The sequence below is a fragment of the Oncorhynchus masou genome, chromosome 15, assembly GCF_036934945.1.
Source record: "Oncorhynchus masou masou isolate Uvic2021 chromosome 15, UVic_Omas_1.1, whole genome shotgun sequence".
In the NCBI taxonomy this organism is placed as follows: Eukaryota; Metazoa; Chordata; class Actinopteri; order Salmoniformes; family Salmonidae; genus Oncorhynchus; species Oncorhynchus masou.
Genome location: NC_088226.1, coordinates 64,811,410 through 64,836,057, shown reverse-complemented (window position 1 = coordinate 64,836,057; position 24,648 = coordinate 64,811,410). Strand labels below are relative to the sequence as shown.

Genomic DNA, 24,648 nt, shown 5'->3' with positions numbered 1-24,648 from the left:
CATAAGTGGTTCCTCTCATTGGTGAAGTCATGGTCCTGCCTCCTATGTGTGTATGTCATAGGACTGTTCCTCCTCACAATATCTGACCTTACCCCTGCCCACATTCCTCACTCCTTCTTAACTCGCGGCTGTCCTACTTTATCAGTGACGGAAACCAGACTGTTGCCCTTCTCCTCTCCATAGGATACATGAGATTTAACCATAACATGTTCTGACAGAATGTAAACTTTCTGCACTCCCCTTTCTCACTCAGTAGATTTGCATACACCCAGTTCTAATATGTTAACATGAATAAGGATATTTTAAAATATTTCAAGACAGAACCCAGCACTAGGAACAAAACTGTCTCTCTTGACGTTGAATACAGTTCTCTCTCTCTCTCTCTCGAACCCCTCCCTTTCTCCCTCCCTCTAAACACACCCCTCTGGCAGAACCAGGAAGTCCCTCCCCCTCCCACAAACTCTCTTCTGAGAAAACAAAACTTATCGGAGTCTCTGTGTCGTCTGTGTGAGAGTGAACAACAGTCCAAATGGCTCAGCAGGCAGTTCTGCTGGACCAGGGCCAGTTCTGTTGTTCTGTCTGCCTGGATCTACTGAAGGAACCAATCACCATCCCCTGTGGACACAGTTACTGTAGAAGCTGTATTGAGGGCTGCTGGGATCAGGATGTTCTGAAAGGCTATAGCTGTCCTCAGTGCAGACAGACCTTCACTCCAAGGCCCACTCTGAGGAAAAATAACATGTTGGCTGAGGTGGTGGAGAAACTGAAGAAGACAGGACTCCAGGCTGCTCCCCCTCCTGCTCTGTGCAATACTGAACCTGTAGATGTGGCGTGTGATTTCTGCACTGGGACCAGAAAGCAGAAAGCCCTCATGTCCTGTCTGGCGTGTCTGGCCTCTTACTGTGAGACTCACCTCCAACCTCACTATGAATCTCCTGCTTTCAAGAAGCACAAGCTGGTGAGAGCCACCGCACAACTACAGGAGAAGATCTGCTCTCATCATGACAAACTGCTGGAGGTTTACTGTCGTACCGATCAGCGGTGTATCTGTTATCTGTGTACAATGGATGAACATAAAGGCCATGATACAGTGTCAGCTTCAGCAGAGAGGACTGAGAAACAGGTAAGACCAGAACAACTTGTTGGTGACTGTCTGATAAGCAAAGAATTAAAGATACAGTAGGAACTAAGACTGTTTGAACATGAGAGAATTCAAATGAAATTGATCCTCAGCAGAACAAATATGAACACAAACCTTGAGGATCTAGATTTTCTTAACCTAGATGCTCCAAATGAATCACCATTGTAATGTTTAGCTTAAACTCCCTGATACATGTAGGTCTACTGTAAAACTGTAATCATTCACATAGCAACAAATAAATATCATATTGAAATGGTACTATATCAATATTTTAGACCTTCCTCTCTATGGGCCCTATGTCACATGATTATACTATTGATCTACTGAGCAAATAAAGCTTGATAGCTCATTGAAGAGTGATTCTCCACAGAGGCAGCTGGGGATGAGTCAGCAGAAGGTCCAGCAGAGATTCCAGGAGAGAGAGAAGGAGCTGAAGGAGCTCCAACAGGCTGTGGAGTCTTTCAAGGTGAGTATTGTTGACCAGAGGAGACATACCATTTCACTTCTCTCCTCCAGTGAGTGAGAAAGCGAGATTTTCTCGAGGGCACTAGAACAGTCTGCAGCCCTTGGCCTCTCACTACTAGAATTTGAAGTCAAATATCTACTATTTGCTGATGATCTGGTTGCTTCTGTCCCCAACCAAGGAGGGCCTACTACAGCAGCACCTAGATCTTCTGCACAGATTCTGTCAGACCTGGGCCCTGACAGTAAATCTCAGTTAGACAAAAATAATGGTGTTCCAAAAAAGGTCTAGTTGCCAGGAACACAAATACAAATTATTTCTAGACAACGTTGCCCTAGAGCACACAAAAAACATACATACCTTGGCCTAAACATCAGCGCCCTAGGTAACTTCCACAAAACTGTGAACGATCTGAAAGCTGTGAACGATTTTTGCCAGATCCAATTAGGATCTGGCAAAAAATAACTTGAATCAGTTATAGAACCCATTGTCCTGTATGGTTGTGAGGTCTGGGGTCCGCTCACTAACCAATCATTCACAAAATGGGACAAAACCAAAACTATACCAAATAATGCATGCAGAGCAGAATTAGGCCAATACCCGCTGATTATTAAAATCCAGAAAAGAGCTGTTAAATTCTACAACCACATAACAGGAAGCGATTCCCAAACCTTCCATAACAAAGCCATCAACTACAGAAAGATGAACCTTGAGAAGAGTCCCCTAAGCAAGCTGGTCCAAGGTCTTTATTATTTTGGAACTTTTGGTGTAATGTTTACTGTTCATTTTTTGTATTTTTTTTCCACTTTTGTTTATTATTTCACTTGCTTTGGTAATGTAAACAAACATATGTTTCCCATGCCAATAAAGCCCTGAATTGAATGGAGAGAGACCTCTCCAATCACGCTGAACCCCACTCTGGGGAACAGGCTATCTGGGCTTCCAGTTAGAGAGAGAATAGACTGTTTAATCTGGAGCCTCTCTCTCTTAACAGCACTCTGCACAGGCAGCAGTGCAGGACAGTGATCAGATCTTCACTGAGCTGATCTGCTCCATTGAGAGAAGGCGCTCTGAGGTGAAGGAGCTGATCAGAGCCCAAGAGAAGGCTCAAGTGAGTCAAGCTGAAGGACTCCTTGAACAAGTGGAACAGGAGATAGCAGAGCTGAGGAAGAGAAGCATTGAACTGGAGCAGCTCTCACACACAGAGGATCACATCCATTTCCTCCAGGTAACTAAACTGCCATGTTACATGTGATATGAAAATGAACATATTGTGAAACTTAAGTTCTGTTCTGTGTGTGTGTGTGTGTGTGTGTGTGTGTGTGTGTGTCTCTCTCTCTCCAGCATTATCAAGCTCTCTCCAGTATCAGTGTATCTTCAGACTTACCCAGCATCGTTGTCCGTCCTCTTCAGTACTTTGGAGATGTGAGTAAGACTGTGTCTGAACTGAGAGAGAAACTAGAAGACTTCCTTAAAGGAGAATGGACCAAGATCTCCACTTCAGGTGTGTAGAAAATAATAAGAACATCAACTTTAGACCATTGAAAGTTCCCTACTAGTCATATACATGTGGAATATGGTCTGATGATAACATTCCCTCTCTCTGTCAATGTGTTTGTGTGTCTGTAGTGAAAATAGTGGATGTTGTACTGCCTCCAGAGCCCAAGACCAGAGAACAGTTGTTACAATGTGAGTCTCTTTATTCTGAAGTAACAAATAGCCGCTTTTTACTGACACACAACTCCTATAGAAAGATAGATAGATAGATAGATAGATAGATAGATAGATAGATAGATAGATAGATAGATAGATAGATAGATAGATACTGTAGATAGATAGCAGTAGTATATCTAATAAAAGACTGGGTATCTATCTGACTCCTTATATTTCTCTGATCTCTGCTGTGCTCTAATCAAAGACAGGGTAGATACAGTATCTGACTTAACTTATTGTTCTAACTCCCCTCATTGGTCTCTGCTCTGCTCTTCTCCCAGATTCCTGTCAGCTCACACTGGACCCAGACACAGCACACACACGCCTCTCTCTGTCTGATGGGAACAGAAAGGTGACCTTTACAGGCCAAGTCCAACCATATCCTGATCATCGAGACAGATTCACAAATGACTTGATGGTGCTGTGTAGAGAGGGTCTGTCTGGACGCTGTTACTGGGAGGTGGAGTGGAGTGGACGGTGGGTTATTATAGCAGTCTCATATAAAGACATCAGCAGAACAGGGAGAGGTAACGCATTTGGATTGAATGACAAGTCTTGGAGTTTACAGTGCTCTAGTGGTGGTTATTGTCTCAGACACAATCATGTTGTGACTAAAGTATCAGGCCCTCGGTCCTCCAGAGTAGGAGTGTACCTGGATCACAAGGCAGGTACTCTGTCCTTCTACAGTGTCTCTGACACAATGACGCTCCTCCACAGAGTCCAGACCACATTCACTCAGCCTCTCTATCCTGGGGTTTGGCTCAATAGTGATAATGGTACTACTGAGCTGGTTAAAGTGTAGTAGGGTCCACATAGATATTAGTCATGCCGGTGTAGTCTATAGCTGAGCTGGTTAAACTGTAGTAGGATCCACATAGATACTAGTCATGCTGGTGTAGTCTATAGCTGAGCTGGTTAAACTGTAGTAGGGTCCGCATAGATACTAGTCATGCTGGTGTAATCTATAGCTGAGCTGGTTAAACTGTAGTAGGGTCCGCATAGATACTAGTCATGCTGGTGTAATCTATAGCTGAGCTGGTTAAACTGTATTAGGGTCCACATAGATACTAGTCATGCTGGTGTAGTCTATAGCTGAGCTGGTTAAACTGTAGTAGGGTCCACATAGATACTAGTCATGCTGGTGTAGTCTATAGCTGAGCTGGTTAAACTGTAGTAGGGGTCCACATAGATACTAGTCATGCTGGTGTAGTCTATAGCTGAACTGATTAAACTGTAGTAGGGTCCACATAGATACTAGTCATGCTGGTGTAGTCTATAGCTGAGCTGGTTAAACTGTAGTAGGGTCCACATAGATACTAGTCATGCTGGTGTAGTCTATAGCTGAGCTGGTTAAACTGTATTAGGGTCCACATAGATACTAGTCATGCTGGTGTAGTCTATAGCTGAGCTGGTTAAACTGTATTAGGGTCCACATAGATACTAGTCATGCTGGTGTAGTCTATAGCTGAGCTGATTAAACTATAGTAGGGTCCACATAGATACTAGTCATGCTGGTGTAGTCTATAGCTGAGCTGGTTAAGTTGTAGTAGGTTCCACATAGATAGTAGTCATGTTGGTGTTGATGGTCCTCGGCTGTTATGATCAGTGGCGATTAGCATGTAAATCTTGGTGGGACAAAAACAACAAAGCACAGATTTAACAAGACATTAATTGCACTATAATGGTGACCAACAGTGCCAACAAACTGTTAGGGCCGACATAAAGCTGTCCCAACAGCAGAGTCCCAACACCTTACCACTGCTACACCTGGCTATCAGCGGAGCCTTGTCTTAGCAGCCAAACCGTTAAATCAGCCTCATCTACTGCTTAAAAAACCCCATTGCTGATATGGCTGACTTGTTTAAACAAATGTGGTTGTAATAGAAGGTTCAGGATGGCAACTTAATTCTCTTCAATGATATTAATTGCTGAAATGTTTCCCAGCAGCTTCTTGGTCAGAGCACTATTATAACACAGTGTTATTACACATCCGCATTGACACATAGACATGAATCATGGTTCCTTTCCATGTGTAACAGTCTGACAGTGTGATAGATCACTCTGTTACATTGACATGGAAAGGAACCATGATGTAACAGTTTGACACTGTGTGGTAGGTTACCATATTACTTTGACTAACCATTGTTATGGATACTTCTAAATTCTTATCTTAATCCTCAGAATTCATACAGTATGGAACACCTGTAATGGGAATTTTAAGGTTTGTGCTTTTCTTTTATTCTGTGTCCCATTCATGTGCTGTTCTATAAACCAGTTTCTGTGTTCATGCAAGTGGTTGACTGAATAAATCCTCCTCTTATCAGTAACTGCAATTTGGCAGTAGGCCCAGACCTTGTTTTGAGAACAAATGAAAGATATCTCAGTTTCAAGGTCTCAGCTTACAGAGGAGAAGCCTTGTGAGGTGTTGGTCTGTCACGTTATGTTATGTTATGGAACAGTATTGGTCAGTCACATGAATGAAACAAAACGGTAACGATTAATTAAGTATGCTAAATCATGCAAATATAACTTGTCTGTGTATAGCCATATATAAGACAACTGCTGGGTCTGCCCAGGGAGAGCTCCTGATTGACATGTATACTATGGTGCAATAATCTGGTTGGAACCTCGCCAGGGCGCTGACAATAAACAATGGTTCATTTAAGATTGACTTTGAGTCTCCCTGTGTAAGAATTTCCACAACACACCATGTAGAAGACATAGACATATCATTACGTACAGTATGGGACACCATGTAGAAGACACAGACATATCATTACATACAGTATGGGACACCATGTAGAAGACATAGACATATCATTACATACAGTATGGAACACCATGTAGAAGACATAGACATATCATTACGTACAGTATAGAACACCATGTAGAAGACATAGACATATCATTACGTACAGTATATAACACCATCTAGAAGACACAGACATATCATTACATACAGTATGGGACACCATGTAGAAGACATAGACATATCATTACATACAGTATGGAACACCATGTAGAAGACATATACATATCATTACATACAGTATAGAACACCATGTAGAAGACATATACATATCATTACTTACAGTATAGAACACCACGTAGAAGACATATACATATCATTACATACAGTATGGGACACCACGTAGAAGACATAGACATATCATTACATACAGTATAGAACACCACGTAGAAGACATATACATATCATTACATACAGTATAGAACACCACGTAGAAGACATATACATATCATTACATACAGTATGGAACACCATGTAGAAGACATAGACATATCATTACATACAGTATAGAACACCATGTAGAAGACATAGACATATCATTACATACAGTATGGAACACCATGTAGAAGACATAGACATATCATTACATACAGTATGGAACACCATGTAGAAGACATAGACATATCATTACATACAGTATGGAACACCATGTAGAAGACATAGACATATCATTACATACAGTATGGAACACCATGTAGAAGACATAGACATATCATTACATACAGTATGGAACACCATGTAGAAGACATAGACATATCATTACATACAGTATGGAACACCACATAGAAGATACAGACATACAATTGAAATCAGAAGTTTACATATGCCTCAGACAAATACATTTAAACTCAGTTTTTCACAATTCCTGACATGTAATCCTTGTAGAAATTCCCTGTCTTAGGTCAGTTAGGATCACCACTTTACTTTAAGAATGTGAAATATCAGAATAATAGTAGAGATAATTATTTATTTCAGCTTTTATTTATTTAATCACGTTCCCAGTGGGTCAGAAGTGTACATACACTCAATTAGTATTTGGTAGCGTTGCCTTTTAATTGTTTAACTTGGGTCAAACATTTCAGGTAGCCTTCCACAAGCTGCCCTCAATAAGTTGGGTAAATTTTGGCCCATTCCTCCTGACAGAGCTGGTGTAACGGAGTCAGGTTTGTAGAACTCCTTGCTTGCACATGCTTTTTCAGTTCTGCCCACACATTTTCTATAGGATTGAGGTCAATATCTTGACTTTGTTGTCCTTAAGCCATTTTTCCACAACTTTGGAAGTATGCTTGGGGTCATTGTCCATGTGGAAGGCCCATTTGCGACCAAGCTTGAACTTCCTGACTGATGTCTTGAGATGTTGCTTCAATATATCCACATAATATTCTATACTCATTATGCCATCTATTTTGTAAAGTGCACCAGTCCCTCCTACAGCAAATCACCTTGACAACATGATGCTGCCACCCCCGTGCTTCACAGTTGGGATGGTGTTCTTCAGCTCGCAAGCCTCCCCACTTTTTCCTCTAAACATAATGATGGCCATTATGGCCAAACAGTTCTATTTTTTCTGAGGTCTTGGCTGATTTCTTTTGAATTTCCCATGATGTCAAGCAAAGGGGCACTGAGTTTGAAGGTAGGCCTTGAAATACATCCACAGGCACACCTCCAATTGACTCAAATTATGTCAATTAGCCTATCAGAAGCTTCTAAAGCCATGACACCCTTTTCTGGAATTTTCTAAGCTGTTTAAAGGCGCAGTCAACTTAGTGTATGTAAAATTCTGACCCACTGGAATTGTGATACAGTGAATTATAAGTGAAATAATCTGCCTGTAAACAATTGTTGGAAAAATTACTTGTGTCATGCACAAAGTAGATGTCCTAACCGACTTGCCAAAACTATAGTTTGTTAACAATACATTTATGGAGTGGTTGAAACTCCCCATCCCGGATCCGGGTTTGTGACAAAAGCCTCAGGCTCATTAGCATAACGCAACGTTAACGATTTCTGAAAATCGCAAATAAAATGAAAATAATGCGTCTGCTCTCAAGCTTAGCCTTTTCTTAACAACACTGTCATCTCAGATTTTCAAAATATGCTTTTGAACCATGGAAATTGACTAATTTGTGTAAGAGTATGCAAAGCTAGCATAGCATTTTGAGTAGCATTTAGCACGCAACATTTTCACAAAAACCAGATAACCAAATAAATAAAATCATTTACCTTTGAAGAGCTTCTGATGTTTTCAATGAGGAGACTCTCAGTTACATACCAAATGCGCAGTTTTTCCTGAAAGCGTCTGTGTGTAGGAGAAATCGTTCCGTTTTCTACATTGCGACTGGCTACCGAAACGAACCGAAAATTCAGTCACCTACAACGTAAAACTTTTTCCGGATTAACTACATAATATCGACCGAAACATGGCAAACGTTGTTTGGAATCAATCCTCAAGGTGTTTTTTCACATATCTCTTCATTGATATGCAGTTCATGGAAGCTTGCTTTCCTCTCTGTATCGCATGGAAAAATACTGGCAGGTGACTTTTGCGCACCAATTTCGGCGCAGGACACCGGGCGGACACCTAGTAAATGTGGTCTCTTATGGTCAATCTTCCAATGATTTGCCCACAAATACGTCACAATGCTGCAGACACCTTGGGGAAACGACAGAAAGGGTTGACTCACTCCTCTCGCATTCACAACCATATAAGGAGACAATGGAAAACAGAGCCTCAAAAATCCTTGTCATTTCCTGGATGCCATCTCATCTTGGTTTTGCCTGAAGCTCACGTCCTAGGGCACGCACAGAGAATATCTTTGCATTTCTGGACACGTCAGAGTGTTTTCCTTCGAATGGTATCAATTATATGCATAGTCGAGCATCTTTTTGTGACAAAATATCTTGTTTAAAACGAGAACGTTTTTCATCCAAAAATGAAATAGCGCCCCCATAGATGTAAGAGGTTTTAATGACTCCAACCTAAGTGTATGTAAACTTCCTACTTCAACTGTATCATTACATACAGTATATCATAGATGACATATGGAAAATATAATGTAAGGATTTATAACTATTTACATTACAGTAACATTATTACTGGTTAGGGTTACTGCTGCTAGGACAGTGGAAGAGTGGGGCATCACAGTACCTGTTACACCACTGTACTAACAGGACCAATTACACACCAATAAACACACTGTAATGTAAAGTGTTACATCATTCTCAATGATCAGTCAATACATACAGTATTCATTTCACCTACAGTACATTGTATCCATGTCAAGTCCCCCTCCACCGATTGTAGCTAATTATCTATAACACATTGTACAGTTTTACAACCACATTTGAGTTATTATGGGCGTTAATAGTTAGTGTCATATCACCTCAGTTTAAGGCATTACGGCATTCATTAAAAACATTATACATATGTACTTCATAGAAACTGTTACCCTTTATATATTCTTACAACTCTATTTAATGTATTCCATATTAAGGGTCCTAACCTGGGAACTACAATATTTGTCTCTAACATTGTGTACAGTTCTCTCAAACAATCAGAGATGAACAGTAAACATTACAGTCGTAAAAGTTTAAAGGTAATAGAGACATTTCAAATGCTATAATTCAAGTGCAAACAGAGTGAGCCGTGTGCCAGACTGAGTTCTGGAGGTGAAATGGAAATGAATGAGGGAGAGTTAAGTGAGGTAGAAGGTGTGGTGAAGAGCTCAGAACCAGAGCCTGGCATCAATGGACATGATAAAGAAGAATCTGGTGCAGTAGGAGTTACATTGTTGGAGAAAGTGGATCCATACCTCTTGGCAGATCCATGTGTGGTTTCAGGGTGGGTGGGAAAGGAGTTGGGTGCAGTTGAATCAGTGAAGGTAACCTGTAGTGGACTTGTCATATTTGTTTGTGTTTCTTCTGACCAAAGGGAGTGGGCGCTCCGTGTCACGCAACTTGGGTCAAGATCTGTTTCTTGCTTTGTTCTTAGGAACAGGGCACCATTAAAAGGAGGGATTTCTAGGGTAGCGTTAAGTGTGGAGGTGGAACAATTGAAGTTGAAGATTTGTGGTGTTTTTGATGCCCGCTGTTTGGTGCAACAGAGGAGTCACTGTCAGTCCTTTTGATTCTTTACCTGACAAAAGTAATGTTAGGATATATCAGTTCTCCTGTTAGAGCCTTTGTGTTGAATCCACTGAGCTGTTTCAGGTGCAACGTTTATGGTCATGTTGCAGCAGTTTGTAGGAGGGAGATTCCAAGATGGGGGAAGTGTGCAGGAGGTGGATAAACTTGTGTGTGTCAACTGTAGGGGTGCCCATGTTGCTGGGGTTTGGAAGTGTCTGGTGAAAGAGAGGCAGGTTGAGGTGGATAGAGTCAGAGTAGTGCAGAAGGTGTCGTATGTTGAGGCAGTGAAGAAAGTAGAGGAGAATGGGTCAAGGGTGAGGGATCCTGAGAGGATCCCTGTGAGTAGTAGATCTGTGCAGCACAGAGGGATAGGACAACGAGTGATATATGCTTCAGTAAGGTTGGCTTCTTAGCGTTCATAACAATGGTTATCAACAGAGCTGTGAGGGGAACGGCACCGCAGTACCTCCAGGCTCTGATCAGGCCCTACACCCAAACAAGGGCACTGCGTTCATCCACCTCTGGAAGGCTCGCCTCCCTACCACTGAGGAAGTACAGTTCCCGCTCAGCCCAGTCAAAACTGTTCGCTGCTCTGGCCCCCCAATGGTGGAACAAACTCCCTCACGACGCCAGGACAGCGGAGTCAATCACCACCTTCCGGAGACACCTGAAACCCCACCTCTTCAAGGAATACCTAGGATAGGATAAGTAATCCTTCTCACCCCCCCCCCCCCTTAAATGATTTAGATGCACTATTGTAAAGTGGCTGTTCCACTGGATGTCAGAAGGTGAATTCACCAATTTGTAAGTCGCTCTGGATAAGAGCGTCTGCTAAATGACTTAAATGTAAATGTAAACAGTACCACAGAAATGGAACGCAAATCACAGAAATAGATGTTGTGGTGGCAGCTGCAGACAAGTATTTGTTCATACAAGATTTGACTTCAGAAGATATATAGGGTGTGTTGAGTGGTGGTGTCCAGTCCTCCCAGGCCGTTGGCATGGTGCAGGAGCAGATAGGGTCAAAGTAGTGGAATGGGGTAGTGGGTTTTTAATGACTGTAGGGTTAGTTGGAAGGGTGGTTTTTAGTATTATTATTTTTGGCTTCTTTCTTTTTGGTTTTTCCTTATTTTTAAGAGAATGACAAGAGTGTGCAAAGCTGTCATCAAGGCAAAGGGTGGCTACTTTGAAGGATCTAAAATCAAAAATGGATTTAGATTTGTTTTACACTTTTTTTGGTTACTACATGATTCCATATGTGTTATTTCATAGTTTGATGTCTTCTATTATTCTACAATGTAAACAAATAGTACAAATATAGAAAAACCCTTGAATGAGTAGGTGTGTCCCAACGTTTGACTGGTACTGTATACACTCTGCATCCAGAATGAACAAGGCGGTGGTTGTGTTAATGAAAAGTCTTGTTGTCCGGCTAGTTGCGAGTGGGGTGTGTTGGTGCCGATTTGGCCTCTTTTAACCCCGCCAACAAGAGTTGTGGTGGCTAATCTTCCTCCGTTTATTACCTATTAACAGATCCCCAAGGAGTGGGTTCATTTTGGTAGGTTTGCAAGTGGTTTTTGTGTGCTCTCGTCTAGGTGTCAACCCTAATTCGTTAATAAACATGCTGTCTCCTTTCGTAGGCAATTGTTTGTTCTTAAAAACCTCTTAAGGATTGTACCCATTTTTTTAATTTCTGCCTAAAATGACATACCCAAATCTAACTGTCTGTAGCTCAGGACCTGAACCATGGACATGCATATTCTTGATACTATTTGAAAGGAAACACAGCAGGGGTTCAAACTGTAGAACCCAGTTCCTACATTTGAATATATAAATTCATTTAATCAAACAAAACTATGCTACATTTAATCTCTGGGACCCTCAGGATAACAAATCAGAGAAAGATTACTTAATGTACGTACATTATTTACCTTCAGAGGTGAATGTATCAAACCAGTTGCCGTGATAAAAGCGTTTTGTTGTTGGCTAACAAGTTGAATCAGCAATACAAAATTACATATACACAGAATTAATCATACATTGATGGACCTATTATGTCATAAAGAAAACGTCCCTGGTCGACAGAACAGATACGACGGCTGGTTACACAAAGAGAGGGGGTTGGGTTTGATTGAAAGAGTGGGAAGACTGAGTTACAAAGGGAGACGCTATGCATCGTAAATACAGAATCTTATGCATTCTGAATAACCTCCCATTTGAAAAAGGAGAATGCAATAAATATTTACTCTGAGCTGCGCTTCGGTAGATTGTTCGTTGATGGAAGGCCGGTTTGTCTTTTATGGATCTCTGGTCCTCCGAAGAATGTCTCGTGGTGAACTGGAGCGTGGTAGAATTCTCTGTCTGTCCTCTCCAAGCCCACGTTTAGCGACTGCTGCTAACTCAATGGCTAGGAAGTATCACTTCTGGAGTGTTCAAAGTTCATACCAAGTTGCCATACTTTTAAGCTCATGCTATATTCTGGCTGGTATAGTCGAACTTCATCCTTCCGGGGTGTAGGTCGTCACCTACACATTGAAATTTGATGCTAATTTCGTTAGGTTCTCTAAGGTTGGCTTAGTTCTGTAGGTGGTCTTTGTCCTTTCAATGTGGGGACCTCAAGTCCACACATCCTTGGAACAGCTTACTATCTGAGCCCTTTTAACGTAGGACTGTCGCACTAATGTCCTTGGAACAGAAAGTTACATTTTCGTCAAGGGCTTTATATAGTGGTAGGAGAGAGGGCATGTTTCATAGTTTACAACCAATGTCTCTTCACATGGGCGGGGCCACTGAGTGAGCAGAGCTTTAACCTTATGAAAACCCAATTCTCTCATTTGGAAGCTAAAATTACATTTAATCTAGTCACAAATAGTTTCATATTTAAAAATGTAAATTGCACAACAATTCCATGTGAATCTGATAACTAGAATGCGTAGACTTTCCAAGATACAGTTTGTCATCCTATCATCAGTAATAATGTCTCAGACGCCGACTGATCTGGCATCATATTCATTAACTTCTTATGGCTGAAATCCCGTTAACGGGATTAATTTGACAACAGCCTGTCACGGTCGTCGAAAAGAATGGACCAAGGCGCAGCGTGAGTGTACATGTATTTTTATTTTAAATTACTGTTGCCAACAAAACAAGGAAACGACCGTGAAGTTTAACTCGGGCTATAGTGCCACTAACAAAGTCAACTACCCACAAATGCGAAAGGAAAAAAAGTCTAAGTATGATTCCCAATCAGAGACAACGATAGACAGCTGCCTCTGATTGAGAACCACACCTGGCCAAACACAAAGAAATAGAAAACATAGAAACTAGAATGCCCACCCTAGTCACACCCTGGTCTAACCAAAATAGAGAATAAAAGCCTCTCTATGGCCAGGGCGTGACACAGCCAGTGAAAGTGCAGGGCGCCAAATTCAAACAACAGAAATCTCATAATTAAAATTCCTCAAACATAGTATTACACCATTTTAAAGAAAAACTTGTTGTTAATCCCACCACAGTGTCCGATTTCAAAAAGGCTTTACGACGAAAGCATACCATAAGATTGTTAGGTCAGCGCCTAGTCACAGAAAAACAAAGCCATTTTCCAGCCAAACAGAGGAGTCACAAAAAGCAGAAATAGAGAAAAAAATTTATCACTAACATTTGATGATCTTCATCAGATGGCACTCATAGGACTTCATGTTACGCAATACATGTATGCTTTGTTCGATAAAGTTCATATTTACAGTGGGGAGAACAAGCATTTGATACACTGCCGATTTTGCAGGTTTTCCTACTTACAAAGCATGTAGAGGTCTGTAATTTTTTATCATAGGTACACTTCAACTGTGAGAGACGGGACCCTCCTCCACAGAGTCCAGACCACATTCACTCAGCCCCTCTATCCTGGGTTTTATTTCTCTGGACTGCTGAGCTGGTTAAACTGTAGTAGGGTCCACATAGATACTAGTCATGCTGGTGTAGTCTATAGCTGAGCTGGTTAAACTGTAGTAGAGTCCACATAGATACTAGTCATGCTGGTGTAGTTTATAGCTGAGCTGGTTAAACTGTCGTAGGGTCCACATAGATACTAGTCATGCTGGTGTGGTCTATAACGGAGCTGTTTAAACTATAGTAGATTCCACATAGATACTAGTCATATAAAATAGTAAAAAAAACGTTCAAAACTTTATTTCACTAGGCAAGTCAGTTAAGAACAAATTCTTATTTACAATGACGGCCTACCCCGGCCAAACCATGATGCTTGGCCAATTGTGCGCAGCCCTATGAGACTCCCAATCACGACCGGTTGTGATACAGTCTGGAATCGAACTAGGGTCAATAGTGATACCTCTAGCGCTGAGATGCAGTGCCTTAGACTGCTGCGCCAGCCCCTAAATGTTTGTAGTTACCTAATTAGAATATCACACTGTAATGTTAATGTTAGTGGTTGCCTCATCAATATCAACAATTCATCATTATAAAAATAATATTATCTCCACCCACTCACTTCATGTCTGTCATCCCCCAGTTGTGTTAAGACATCCTCTCAATGAACTGGGCCCCAATCTAAATGGTCACTTTGTGTTGATAGTCCATACTGGACTTTACCATGGTTATACATACAGTATCTGTATTGATAGTCCATGCTGGGCTTTACTATGGTTCTACATACAGTATCTGTATTGATAGTCCATGCTGGGCTTTATTACGGTTCTACATACAGTATCTGTACTTGGGAGGGTTTTTGCTCACATATTCCTTTATCTCCACAACTTTATCTGATTCTCTCTCTCCCACTTCACTTCATGGATTTAAAAGGAAATTCTCTTTACTGACATTCTGTTTCACTGACATAATTGCATAACACAAAATAATTAATGCTGGATAGATAAAGGTCACTTCCTCCCATAAGAGTCATTGAAGCGTTCCATGAGATAGGCCCCTGACTTCACAGGGGGATATTTGTCGGACCCGTCAAAACAGGTGATGAGGGCTTCATCGTCTGGCTGCACAAAGAAAACAAGGGACTGCCGTGTGCTCAAGTCTCCAGCGGGGGGCAGCAAAACCCTATGGACCTGAAAGGGAAAGTGAGATGCAAAATTCAAAGGAAATTTAACTTTGCTTCCACAGAGACCCAAATCCACCTGGCCGTGCTGCTGCTCCAGTTTCAACTGTTCTGCCTTATTATTATTCGACCATGCTGGTCATTTATGAACATTTGAACATCTTGGCCATGTTCTGTTATAATCTCCACCCGGCACAGCCAGAAGAGGACTGGCCACCCCACATATGCTCTCTCTAATCCTCTTTCTTTCTCTCTCTCGGAGGACCTGAGCCCTAGGACCATGCCCCAGGACTACCTGACATGATGACTCCTTGCTGTCCCCAGTCCACCTGACCGTGCTGCTGCTCCAGTTTCAACTGTTCTGCCTTATTATTATTATTATTATTATTCGACCATGCTGGTAATTTATGAGCATTTGAACATCTTGGCCATGTTCTGTTATAATCTCCACCCGGCACAGCCAGAAGAGGACTGGCCACCCCTCAGAGCCTGGTTCCTCTAGGTTTCTTCCTAGGTTTTGGCCTTTCTAGGGAGTTTTCCCTAGCCACCGTGCTTCTACACCTGCATTGCTTGCTGTTTGGGGTTTTAGGCTGGGTTTCTGTACAGCACTTTGAGATGTCAGCTGATGTACGAAGGGCTATATAAATAAATTTGATTTTGCTAAAGTGTGCCCTAATGAATACGACCCTGGATTCAAATACTATTTGAAATCTTACAAATGCTTTTAGCATTTTCTTTAGTCTTCCAGGTGGTGGGGTTTGTTTGTACTTTTAGGACTTTTCTATTGGTTCCATTACAACAAACTCAATCAAGCCCTGCTTATTCTAAATCATTTTAAATAGTATTTGAACGCAGGTCTGTTTCCACAAGCAATGAGCCTGTAACGTCTTGTATGATCTTATTAAGTAACGGTGTGTAAAATGGAAGGGCAAGTCTCACCGCTGAGAGGAAAACATCACTGGTCCACCTCTGCATCAGGTCAGCTATGTTGATCAGTACTGTCCCAGGGATGCTGGGAGCGGAGATGAACTCCCCTGACCTGGTACGCACCTATGGAGTTGTCATTTTAATATCCAGTTTACCACATTACTGATAGAACACACATAAACCATGTTAATAGAATGAAATGGATCCAAGTTCCATTTATTCTACAATAGATTTCACCCCAGGTCACTTGGTAAATTTGTTAATATCTCCAAAGTGGTCTGATATTGAGATGACTGCAGGTCTCAATTCCAAACTAATGGGGGGAAATGGCAACATCTAATAAGACGGTATTTAGAGGTATGGATAAAACATTGTTGTCAAACTTTGCTATTGGGGTGAACAAATATCATTAACATACATACAGCGCATTTGGAAAGTATTCAGACCCCTTCCCCTTTTAAACATTTAGTTACATTACAGCCTTGTTCTAAAATTGATTGAATAAAACATTTCCCTCATCAATCTACACACAATACCACATAATGGCAATGCAAAAACAGGTTATACATTTTTGCAAATGTATTAGAAAAAACAAACAAACAGAAATGCCTTATTTTCAAACCCTTTGCTTGGAGACTCAAAATTGAGCTCAGGTGCATCCTGTTTCCATTGATCATCCTTGAGATGTTTCTACAACTACAACTATTGGAGTCCACCTGTGGTAAATTCAATTGATTGGACATGATTTGGAAAGGCACACACCTGTCTATATAAGGTCCCACAGTTGACAGTGCATGTCAGAGCAAAAACCAAACCATGAGGTACGAGACAGGATTGAATCGGGGCACAGATCTGGGGAAGGGTACCAAAACATTTTGGCAACATTTAAGGTCCCCAAGTGGCCTCCTTCATTCTTAAATTGGAAGAAGTTTGGAACCACCAAGACTCTTCCTAGAGATCACCGCCCAGTCAAACTTAACAATTGATGGAGAAGGGCCTTGGTCAGAGAGGTAACCAAGAACCCAATGGTCACTCTGACAGAGCTCCAGAGTTCCTCTGTAAAGATGGGAGAACCTTCCAGAAGGACAACCATCTATGCAGCACTCCACCAATCAGGTGTTTATGGTAGAGTGGCAAGATGGAAACCACTCCTCAGTAAAAGGCATAGTTGGAGTTTGCCAAAAGGCACCTAAAGGACTCTCAGACCATGAGAAACAAGATTCTCTGGTCTAATTAAATAAAGATTGAACTCTTTGGCCTGAATGCCGAGCGCCATGCCTGGAGGAAAGCTGGCACCATCCCTACGGTGAAGCATGGTGGCGGCAGCATCATGCTGTGGGGATGTTTTTCAGCGGCAGGGACTAGGAGACTAGTCAGGACCGAGGCAAAGATGAACGAAGCAAAGTACAGAGATATCCTTGATGAAAACCTGCTCCAGAGCGCTCAGGACCTCAGACTGGGGCGAAGGTTCACCTTCCGACAGGACAACGACCCTAAGCAAGCCACAGCCAAGACAACACAGGAGTGACTTTGGTACAAGTCTCTGAATGTCCTTAAGAGGCCCGGACTTGAACCCGACCGAAGATCTCTGGAGAGACCTGAAAATGCTCCCCATCCAACTTGACAAGAGCTTGAGAGGATCGGCAGAGAAGAATGGGAGAAACTCCCCAAATACAGGTGTGCCAAGCTTGTAGCATCATACCCAAGAAGACTTGTGTCTGTAAACACTACCAAAGGTGCTTCAACAAAGTACTGAGTAAAGGATCTGAATACTTTTCTACTTCCGGGTTGGAGCGAGCGGTCGCATCTACACTTCGGTCCGCAGGTAGTATAACTTTTCATTACATTTTATTATAGTACAACGGTTTGATTTGTCTAATCTTAGCAATTTCTTCTTAGCTAGCTACATAGCCGTCTTTGTATCAAAGATAATTGCGTAATTATCGTATTTCGTCGTCCTAACGTAGTCTACACTGCTATCTGCCCAGCAGCTAGCTAATGTCCACCGTCTACCGAATACCAGCACTGTAGAAACTATTACACTCAACTGAACGACTTGATTAGTGTAGTGTTAGCTAGCTACATAGTTGTCTTTGCTGTCTTCGTATCCAAGATAATTGTGTAGTTTAGAGTGTGTAGACTTAGAGTGATTATCTTAATTTACCGAGGTTAGCTAGCCAGCTATTTGACGTCCTTAACGTAGGAGATACTGCTAGCTAGCTAGCCAACAGCTAGCCAACGTCTACCGAATAGAACTTCAACAACCTGGTCAACATTCCGCTTCGCTCCACAGGTAGTATCACATTTTCATTTCACTTCATTACAGTACAACGGTTTGATTTGTTTGATCGTAGCTAGCTAGCTACATAGCCGTCTTTGTATCAAAGACAATTGTGTAGTCTAGAGCGATTTTCTAGGTTAGCTAGCCAGCTATTGTCGTTCTTTTAACGTAACGTAACGTAATCATCACTGCTAGCTAGCCAGCTAGCCCCCGAATAGCAGCACTGTAGAAACTATTACACTCAACGGAACGACTTGATCAGTGTAGTGTCAACAACGCAGCCACTGCCAGCTAGCCTACAAAGTCAACAACGCAGCCACTGCCAGCTAGCCTACTCCAGCAGTACTGTATCATTTCAATCATTTTAGTCAATAAGATTCTTGCTACGTAAGCTTAACTTTCTGAACATTCGAGACGTGTAGTCCACTTGTCATTCCATTCTCCTTTGCATTAGCGTAGCCTCTTCTGTAGCCTGTCAACTATGTGTCTATCTATCCCTGTTCTCTCCTCTCTGCACAGACCATACAAACGCTCCACACCGCGTGGCCGCGGCCACCCTAATCTGGTGGTCCCAGCGCGCACGACCCACGTGGAGTTCCAGGTCTCCGGAGCCTCTGGAACTGCCGATCTGCGGCCAACAAGGCAGAGTTCATCTCAGCCTATGCCTCCCTCCAGTCCCTCGACTTCTTGGCACTGACGGAAACATGGATCACTACAGATAACACTGCTACTCCTACTGCTCTCTCTTCGTCCGCCCACGTGTTCTCGCACACCCCGAGAGCTTCTGGTCAGCGGGGTGGTGGCACCGGGATCCTCATCTCTCCCAAGTGGTCATTCTCTCTTTCTCCCCTTACCCATCTGTCTATCGCCTCCTTTGAATTCCATGCTGTCACAGTTACCAGCCCTTTCAAGCTTAACATCCTTATCATTTATCGCCTTCCAGGTTCCTCGGAGAGTTCATCAATGAGCTTGATGCCTTGATAAGCTCCTTTCCTGAGGACGGCTCACCTCTCACAGTCCTGGGCGACTTTAACCTCCCCACGTCTACCTTTGACTCATTCCTCTCTGCCTCCTTCTTTCCACTCCTCTCCTCTTTTGACCTCACCCTCTCACCTTACCCCCTACTCACAAGGCAGGCAATACGCTCGACCTCATCTTTACTAGATGCTGTTCTTCCACTAACCTCATTGCAACTCCCCTCCAAGTCTCCGACCACTACCTTGTATCCTTTTCCCTCTCGCTCTCATCCAACACTTCCCACACTGCCCCTACTCGGATGGTATCGCGCCGTCCCAACCTTCGCTCTCTCTCCCCTGCTACTCTCTCCTCTTCCATCCTATCATCTCTTCCCTCTGCTCAAACCTTCTCCAACCTATCTCCTGATTCTGCCTCCTCAACCCTCCTCTCTTCCCTTTCTGCATCCTTTGACTCTCTATGTCCCCTATCCTCCAGGCCGGCTCAGTCCTCCCCTCCCGCTCCGTGGCTCGACGACTCATTGCGAGCTCACAGAACAGGGCTCCGGGCAGCCGAGCGGAAATGGAGGAAAACTCGCCTCCCTGCGGACCTGGCATCCTTTCACTCCCTCCTCTCTACATTTTCCTCCTCTGTCTCTGCTGCTAAAGCCACTTTCTACCACTCCAAATTCCAAGCATCTGCCTCTAACCCTAGGAAGCTCTTTGCCACCTTCTCCTCCCTCCTGAATCCTCCTCCCCCCCCCCTCCTCCCTCTCCGCAGATGACTTCGTCAACCATTTTGAAAAGAAGGTCGACGACATCCGATCCTCGTTTGCTAAGTCAAACAACACCGCTGGTTCTGCTCACACTGCCCTACCCTGTGCTCTGACCTCTTTCTCCCCTCTCTCTCCAGATGAAATCTCGCTTCTTGTGACGGCCGGCCGCCCAACAACCTGCCCGCTTGACCCCATCCCCTCCTCTCTTCTCCAGACCATTTCCGGAGACCTTCTCCCTTACCTCACCTCGCTCATCAACTCATCCCTGACCGCTGGCTACGTCCCTTCCGTCTTCAAGAGAGCGAGAGTTGCACCCCTTCTGAAAAAACCTACACTCGATCCCTCCGATGTCAACAACTACAGACCAGTATCCCTTCTTTCTTTTCTCTCCAACTCTTGAACGTGCCGTCCTTGGCCAGCTCTCCCGCTATCTCTCTCAGAATGACCTTCTTGATCCAAATCAGTCAGGTTTCAAGACTAGTCATTCAACTGAGACTGCTCTTCTCTGTATCACGGAGGCGCTCCGCACTGCTAAAGCTAACTCTCTCTCCTCTGCTCTCATCCTTCTAGACCTATCGGCTGCCTTCGATACTGTGAACCATCAGATCCTCCTCTCCACCCTCTCCGAGTTGGGCATCTCCGGCGCGGCCCACGCTTGGATTGCGTCCTACCTGACAGGTCGCTCCTACCAGGTGGCGTGGCGAGAATCTGTCTCCTCACCACGCGCTCTCACCACTGGTGTCCCGCAGGGCTCTGTTCTAGGCCCTCTCCTATTCTCGCTATACACCAAGTCACTTGGCTCTGTCATAACCTCACATGGTCTCTCCTATCATTGCTATGCAGACGACACACAATTAATCTTCTCCTTTCCCCCTTCTGATGACCAGGTGGCGAATCGCATCTCTGCATGTCTGGCAGACATATCAGGTGGGTGACGGATCACCACCTCAAGCTGAACCTCGGCAAGACGGAGCTGCTCTTCCTCCCGGGGAAGGACTGCCCGTTCCATGATCTCGCCATCACTGTTGACAACTCCATTGTGTCCTCCTCCCAGAGCGCTAAGAACCTTGGCGTGATCCTGGACAACACCCTGTCGTTCTCAACTAACATCAAGGCGGTGGCCCGTTCCTGTAGGTTCATGCTCTACAACATCCACAGAGTACGACCCTGCCTCACACAGGAAGCGGTGCAGGTCCTAATCCAGGCACTTGTCATCTCCCGTCTGGATTACTGCAACTTGCTGTTGGCTGGGCTCCCTGCCTGTGCCATTAAACCCCTACAACTCATCCAGAACGCCGCAGCCCGTCTGGTGTTCAACCTTCCCAAGTTCTCTCACGTCACCCCGCTCCTCCGCTCTCTCCACTGGCTTCCAGTTGAAGCTCGCATCCGCTACAAGACCATGGTGCTTGCCTACGGAGCTGTAAGGGGAACGGCACCGCAGTACCTCCAGGCTCTGATCAGGCCCTACACCCAAACAAGGGCACTGCGTTCATCCACCTCTGGCCTGCTCGCCTCCCTACCACTGAGGAAGTACAGTTCCCGCTCAACCCAGTCAAAACTGTTCGCTGCTCTGGCCCCCCAATGGTGGAACAAACTCCCTCACGATGCCAGGACAGCGGAGTCAATCACCACCTTCCGGAGACACCTGAAACCCCACCTCTTTAAGGAATACCTAGGATAGGATAAAGTAATCCTTCTCACCCCCCTTAAATGATTTAGATGCACTATTGTAAAGTGGCTGTTCCACTGGATGTCAGAAGGTGAACTCACCAATTTGTAAGTCGCTCTGGATAAGAGCGTCTGCCAAATGACTTAAATGTAAATGAAATGTAATATTTCAGTTTTTTGCAAACGTTTTTAAAAACCTGTTTTTGCTTTGTCATTATGGGGTATTGTGTGTAGATTGATGAAGGGGGGAAAAAACAATTGAATCAATTTTCAATTTTAGAATAAGGCTGTAATGTAGCAAAATTTGGAAAAAAGTCATGGGGTCTGAATACTTACCGAATTCACTGTAGTCCATTAAAATTTGGCTTAATAAGTTGCATGGACTGTGTGCAATAATATAACTAGAGCCAAAGTTTTTACTGCCAGGTGATGTAGCCAGAAACACTTCCCCTAGTAAAAGCTGCAGAGGATTCAGTTATCTTGTTTACCTGCAGGCCACCCTCTTGACTCTGGAAGACCAGGGTGATGCTGCCATAGTCAGAGTGTTCTCCACAGCGCAACTGGTCCTCCTTCACCCTGTCACTCCTCACCGAGGGGTAATACAGCGACCTCAGGGTACTGCTGTTCTTATCACCTACAGGGGACAACAACAATCAAGCCTGATTCACACAATAGGGCCCCAAATGTATTTCTCTTTCACATTGTCCTTTCAAAGATGGTTCCAGAACTATTGCAACAGTGTCAGAATGTCACAGATACACATTGACATCGAAAGGAAACCATGATTAATGTGTATTTGTAGAATTCTGACACTGTGTTGCAATAGTGCTTTGATGAAGAAGCTTGATCCAAAACACTTCAGCAATTCATATCGTTGAAGGGAATAAGCTGTTATCCTGAACTTTATTTTACAACGGGGCAATTCCACAGTAACAGACTGACACAGACTCAGATTTACACTTTAAAGTGTCAAACAGGATGAGGGTTTATGCCGTCATTCTGTTACCAAACTTTGCATCTGCACTGTTCTTCAAGTAAATGTGTTTTTGTAAAAAAAGAAAAGTAAATTGTTAAAGGAGTATTTGTTCCTAGTTGCAAGGTTTGTTTAACTTTGCAAGCATTGTTTTTTTGTTTGACATACATTTTAAAGTGAAAAATCTGATTCTCAGTGTCACTCTTACCATGGAATTTCCCAACTTCAGTTTTACATTCTTCGGACTGAGCACCCCTTCACCCAGGTGTGATTGTACATAGATAGATTGTACATAGATAACCCCCTGAGAGAGAGGGAGAGAGCTGTACTCACTCCCTATGTGTCTGTGTGCACTTAGGAAGACCTCAGCCTCCAGGCCCAGACTGTAGGCCATCACACGAAGCACCCGGAGACACAGGTCCTTACAGCGCAGGAAGAACGACGACTGGATCTCAAAGAATCCATTCCCTCCTTCCCACGATGGCCATTTCTACAGACCAGGAAGAGTTGTGTAAGAACTGTGAAATCAAAGCTACATAGGATATAAGAGATGACAGGTTTTGACAACTTTCAATGTATTCCTTTGTGTAGCCTGGTGAGTTCTGTTCCTAGATGAGTTCTGTTCCTAGATGGAGTTCTATCAGCCTGGTGAGTTCTGTTCCTAGATGGAGTTCTATCAGCCTGGTGAGTTCTGTTCCTAGATGGAGTTCTATCAGCCTGGTGAGTTCTGTTCCTAGATGGAGTTCTATCAGCCTGGTGAGTTCTGTTCCTAGATGGAGTTCTATCAGCCTGGTGAGTTCTGTTCCATCAGAGTGGTTGAACTCTGTATATGGCTCAGAGTGAAGTCAATCCCTTTGTACCTTGACCTTAACACTGATAGCAACAACAACAACAGCAGAGAAGTTGGATGTGTCTACAGCTGTCGCAACAAACAGAGAGACAGGTTGTTTACTATGTCTGGATGAAGGGATGCAGTGTTGAAGGATTCCTTTAGGTCTCCTGGTCTCTTGGGATTTAAACTGTGAATACAGAGAGATAGTCCTAACCATTCAATCAATGTACACAACAAGCACTCATCATTAACACTATACTGAGTGGAGACTATGGATATAATATCATAGAATATAACATAATGACTTGACTGTTTTGACAAGAAAGCACAGGCAGATGTTTTGACTTGACAGTGTGTCTCTATACCTCTCCGTCTCCAAAGACACCCAGCCATGGTTAGGATTAATAGAGAAGCTTTTCCTGCTGAAAGGCAGTTTCATTTCGTCTGGTTGCAGAAAGAATTTCTTGGATATGTCCATAACCCCGTCCACCTATGAAGAATAGCCTCATGTTGATCACCCAAAGCACAAAATCCAATCGTACTGACATGCCAAATATTGCCAACAGCTTTAAAAAATAGATCTCTGAGAAATGTTGTTACTCACGTCTAGTTGTACTATCCCAGTATTCTTCAGATAAACAAATCCCACTTCCGTAAAAGCCGTTTTCAACTGCCTGCTCAGGATCTCTAACTGCTCGCCTGAGACATCGTTTTCCCCTAACTTGTATGCTCCAAAATCAACAACTGGTATCTTCATGTTGAGAGTTGGAACACTGATCTGGCTAAACAATGAAACAGTGAGTTGAATATGTCCTGAGGTTTGGAATTATGCATACTAGTAGATTGCACCCAGGCCGTGTGTCGCTGGGGGTGTTTTCATTATGATATTGCAAAACCGAAACAATGGGCGGGACCTACATGA

The 24,648-nt window shown here is 43.3% G+C and overlaps 2 protein-coding genes across 3 annotated transcripts; one reads left to right on the top strand and one right to left on the bottom strand.

Moving 5' to 3' along the window:
• The first annotated feature begins 330 nt into the window (after positions 1-330).
• On the top strand, positions 331-5,982 carry LOC135556644 (tripartite motif-containing protein 16-like). 2 transcript variants are annotated; one of them, XR_010458032.1, is made up of 7 exons: positions 331-1,123; positions 1,512-1,607; positions 2,599-2,832; positions 2,949-3,108; positions 3,234-3,293; positions 3,599-4,620; positions 4,806-5,982. XR_010458032.1 is itself a non-coding variant. In XM_064990014.1 (6 exons), the coding sequence occupies exons 1-6, from the start codon at positions 530-532 to the stop codon at positions 4,117-4,119; spliced, it is 1,665 nt and encodes a 554-aa protein (XP_064846086.1). In that variant the 5' UTR covers positions 331-529; the 3' UTR covers positions 4,120-5,982. The 2 variants fall into 2 exon arrangements, 1 of the variants encoding a protein (XP_064846086.1); XM_064990014.1 differs by having other exon boundaries at positions 3,599-5,982.
• A 7,370-nt stretch (positions 5,983-13,352) lies between these two features.
• Positions 13,353-24,626, bottom strand: si:dkey-10o6.2 (uncharacterized protein LOC100124608 homolog). Its single transcript, XM_064990025.1, has 7 exons — positions 24,331-24,626; positions 24,092-24,216; positions 23,847-23,913; positions 23,228-23,384; positions 22,410-22,555; positions 16,256-16,366; positions 13,353-15,326 (listed from the first exon to the last, which is right to left on the bottom strand). Exons 1-7 carry the CDS (start codon positions 24,481-24,483, stop codon positions 15,147-15,149), a joined length of 939 nt encoding a protein of 312 aa, XP_064846097.1. The 5' UTR covers positions 24,484-24,626; the 3' UTR covers positions 13,353-15,146.
• Between the last annotated feature and the right edge of the window lie 22 nt (positions 24,627-24,648).

Coding starts and splice junctions, on each gene's coding strand:
- si:dkey-10o6.2 (XM_064990025.1), bottom strand. CDS start 24,483: ATGAAGATACCAGTTGTTGATTTTGGAGCATACAAGTTAGGGGAAAAC. Junction 23,914..24,091: donor GTGTCTTTGGAGACGGAGAG/GTATAGAGACAC, acceptor CTGTATTCACAG/TTTAAATCCCAAGAGACCAG. Junction 16,367..22,409: donor GTCAAGAGGGTGGCCTGCAG/GTAAACAAGATA, acceptor ACAACTCCATAG/GTGCGTACCAGGTCAGGGGA.
- LOC135556644 (XM_064990014.1), top strand. CDS start 530: ATGGCTCAGCAGGCAGTTCTGCTGGACCAGGGCCAGTTCTGTTGTTCT. Junction 1,124..1,511: donor CAGAGAGGACTGAGAAACAG/GTAAGACCAGAA, acceptor GATTCTCCACAG/AGGCAGCTGGGGATGAGTCA. Junction 2,833..2,948: donor ATCACATCCATTTCCTCCAG/GTAACTAAACTG, acceptor CTCTCTCTCCAG/CATTATCAAGCTCTCTCCAG.